This window comes from Terrapene carolina, unplaced genomic scaffold (genome assembly GCF_002925995.2).
Source record: "Terrapene carolina triunguis isolate 2854851 unplaced genomic scaffold, T_m_triunguis-2.0 Scaffold33715, whole genome shotgun sequence".
Taxonomy (NCBI): Eukaryota; Metazoa; Chordata; order Testudines; family Emydidae; genus Terrapene; species Terrapene triunguis.
Window position 1 is genome coordinate 5,050,648 of NW_020698066.1, and position 3,611 is coordinate 5,054,258.

At 48.6% G+C, this 3,611-nt stretch overlaps 1 protein-coding gene across 1 annotated transcript; it reads right to left on the bottom strand.

Annotated features, from left to right (window-relative positions):
* Positions 1-2,343: 2,343 nt before the first annotated feature.
* LOC112117056 (FANCD2 opposite strand protein) lies at positions 2,344-2,862 on the bottom strand. The gene has a single exon (XM_024214899.2). The coding sequence runs from the start codon at positions 2,860-2,862 to the stop codon at positions 2,344-2,346; it is 519 nt and encodes a 172-aa protein (XP_024070667.1).
* Between the last annotated feature and the right edge of the window lie 749 nt (positions 2,863-3,611).

Below are 3,611 nucleotides of genomic sequence, written 5' to 3' on the forward strand. Positions count from 1 at the left end.
ATTTTGTTTAAATGCTGAATGGGGCTCCTGTACTGGATACACTTTAGTGACTGCTCTAAGGTATATCTGGCTTAGGGGATAGATCAATATTGTTGGGCTAGAGGGTGTTAATGACTGCTACTGCCAGCAAATGCCCTTTTAATCAATGGGCAATTACAGGCTTCCTTGAAACTGCTGGGTGTGCTACCTTTCATTCAGGCTAAATGAGGGTGCAATTAAATACCCCTGTTTAGTATTAATGGAAACAATAAAGGGCCCCACCTCAGGCAGACCAGCATGGCCAGGCCTGATTAGAAGCTGAGCCATCACCCAATGTGTTTCTCTGGAGACTGGTTGCAAGAACAGGAGCTGGGGCATTGATTTGGTTACAAGTGTGAGTGTGAAAGGAACCAGAGAGTGAATAGGTGGCAATAAAACCAGTCTGGGCATGGCCCTGAGAGGGAGCAGAAACAGAGCTCCTTGGGGCACAGAACTGGCTGGGTGGCAGGCTTGGCTTTGTGAACAAGGAAATTGTCCACGAAATTTCACAGGAATAGGTCTAGGCCCCAATGTCCCCCAAGGGGGGAGGGGGTCCCTATAACGTATTGAGTGGGAAATAAAAGCTGAGCTGTTGCTAATAGACATTTTAGTTGATAACACCAACATGGCTAGCACCCAAATACTGAAGAGTAATTCTCTTGTCAAATTGTGACGTGCAATAGTAATTGAACACATTAAAAAAGCTTTTCCCTATGAATGAAAGGGAAAGGTGTATTTATAAATGTCATACATCAGCTGTAAACATCTTAAGGCTTTTTGATTTGATATAAAACAAAAGTTGCACTTTTAATAAACTGCCTGCATTGGCTGGAAACAAATCACAACTATTTTTACTTTGACTGTTACAAGGCAAAGGTGCTTTTCTTGACTGTTTGTATCCAGTCACTGTAAACAAATTATCAGGACTCTTCTTGGAATGTTTTAAGGCAAAAGTGCATTTCTTTGTAAATTACATCCATTAGCTGTAAACAAGTCATAAGGAGTTTTACTTACAGATTTTAAAAGTATAATGATGCTTTTATCAGTTGCATCCATTTAGATGTAAACAAATAAGAGTGAATACATGTAAGGCAAAAATGCATTTATAGTAAATTTTTTGTTTGGTTGTAAGTGCCTCTATTCATTAGGAACAACTATTATTTATTTCAATGTGAGAGTGGTTTACTTGAATGTTGCAAGGTAAAGGGTGCATTTCTTTGTAAGTCTCATCCATTAGCTTTAACCAATTCATACAGATTTTACTTTGAACATTGTAAAGCAAAACTGAATTTCTTGTAAGTTCATTAGCTGTAAACCAGTCATAACAATTTTTACTTTGAATGCAGGAAGAAGCCACTAACGTAATAGTCTTGGTGTTTTGTAACTTGACGTGAATGAATAAGGATCCTTTAAATGTTATATGTGAAAACTGCATGTCTAAGACGTTCTAGCTGGACTGTGAACTCCTTCATTCATTAGTAGCAAATTATAAGATTTATTTTACTATGAATGTTGCAAGGCAGAGGTCCAATTGGTTGCAAACAATTTGAATGTTACTCTTACATTTTGTAAGACAAATTTGCACATACGTATCCATTAACTAAAATATTTCATAGTGTATATCTGCATGTTTATCAAGTTGGAGTGGTTCAATCTGTTTGATTGTAAGATCCTTCCTATACCAATTCTGAACCAAATTAATAGTATTCAGGTTGAATATTAGAAAGCAAAGTTACACTTGTAGGCTTCATCCTTTAGGTATAAACAAACCATAAGGATTTTGACTTTAAATATTGTACAGTGCACTTTATGCAGGAAAAACTTGTTTATATTAGTTGCCAACCTATTTTAAAATTCCATCTTGTAATGCAAACCTTCATTTCTTGTAGGTTGCACGCGTTAGCTGTCAACAAAACACGGTTGGGCATTGGTAAAGTTAGAAATGTAGCGCAATCCCCCCTTTATATCAGTTTCAACTTGACTGGAAGAGCCTTCCCAATTAGCTGTACACAAAAATAGATGGTTGCAGTTCCAATAACGGCCGCTGAAGCTGCAGGTCTTGCAAAGAGTCACTTCAGGCCAGCAGAGGCGCTACGAGGGCAAGGCAGAGCTGCGTTGAGGTGTCAGTCAGCAGCTACAATCCAATCAGAGCCTGGCCCTGATGGGGCTGCGGCCGCTTTGGGAAGCAGCCGCGAGGTTAAACCAGCCACGTGTGGTTGGTGCAGACAGCTGCCGCCCGTGTGGGAGCGGCTCGGGTGAGAAGAAGGCGGGGCCGGCCGGGCAGATGGGAGCGGTGCAGGCGGCGGGTCTCTCCGGCCCGGCCGCTCAGCGGGAGTGCTGCAGGGCGAAGGCGCACTTCTTGTAGGCGGCGTAGAGCAGCAGGATGGCCCGCAGCATCTGCCGGCACATGGCCACGGCCATGCGGACCTGCGGCTCGCGGAGCCCGCGGGGCCAGCGCTGCCGGGGGCTGATCACTTGGCAGAAAGCCGAGCGCTCCGACACCCGGAACGAGCCGGTCCAGCGCGGGGGCTGCGCCGTCACCAGCCGCCCGAAGACCGAGTCCAGCCCGCTGAGCCGCACCGCCTGGGGCTTGCGCAGCGCCGCGCTCCGCCGCGGCTCCCCCGCCGGCAGGCCGGGCCCCTTGGCGCCCGGCTCCAGCACCAGGCTGAGCCCCTGGAAGCACAGCTGCACCTCCAGGTCCGCGGCCGCGCTCTGCGGGCAGCAGCCGCGCGGCGCCGCCCGGAACGGGTGCTTGGTGCACGGCCGGGGGGTGGCGCCCCGCAGCCACTGCAGGGACTCGTCCAGCGGCGACCAGGGCGCCCACAGCTGGTACCCGCCGGCCATAGCCCCCGCCAGCCACCCCGCAGCGGCTAGCGCCGCCCGCCCAGCTGCATCTTTCCTCCGCCGGGCGCCTGGCAACCCATTGTGACACCGCGTTCGGCGTGGAACCCGCGCTCCCACCCACCCGCCCCTCCAGCTTCCCTGTCCCCTCATACTCTGCGCAGCCCCCCAGGCCTCCCCTGCCCCTAGCTGCCACCCCTGAGGACTCCCGTTTGAGTTCTGCCCGCTTTCAAACACCTGCCTGCTCTAGGTGCTTCCTTATAGGAAGCATCCTCACTGTAGTACCCGGTGCTTACAACTCATCAGCTGAGATCTTGGAGGGTTGTGCTCCTACTTGTTCTGGCTAAGAGGGTTTGTTTGTTTGTTTGTTTTTAAATGTGATGGGGGTTTTTTAAGCCAGAAGAGCAGTTTAAACTTCCTGCCTGCCTCTGCCCAGTCAGGTACAGGTCCTGGAGCCTGCTGCACTCTGCAAAGATGGTGCATGTGGTCAAAGGCAGCCAGCATCCTCTTTGGGGCCTCTGCATCACACCTTGGTCCGAACGTGCCAGGGGCAGAATCTTGCCCAGTTACATGGTACCCATTTATTGACCACAGAGACCAGGGGTTGTGTGAAAAATCATGCATACAAATTCTGCACTTATGTGTAATTATTGCAATTTTCTATGTCATTAGCAGCATCTTTGAGGTCTCAGCCACTTGCCCAGTTTCAACTACCATTTTCACACTGGTGACTTAAGAATTTACTTGACAGT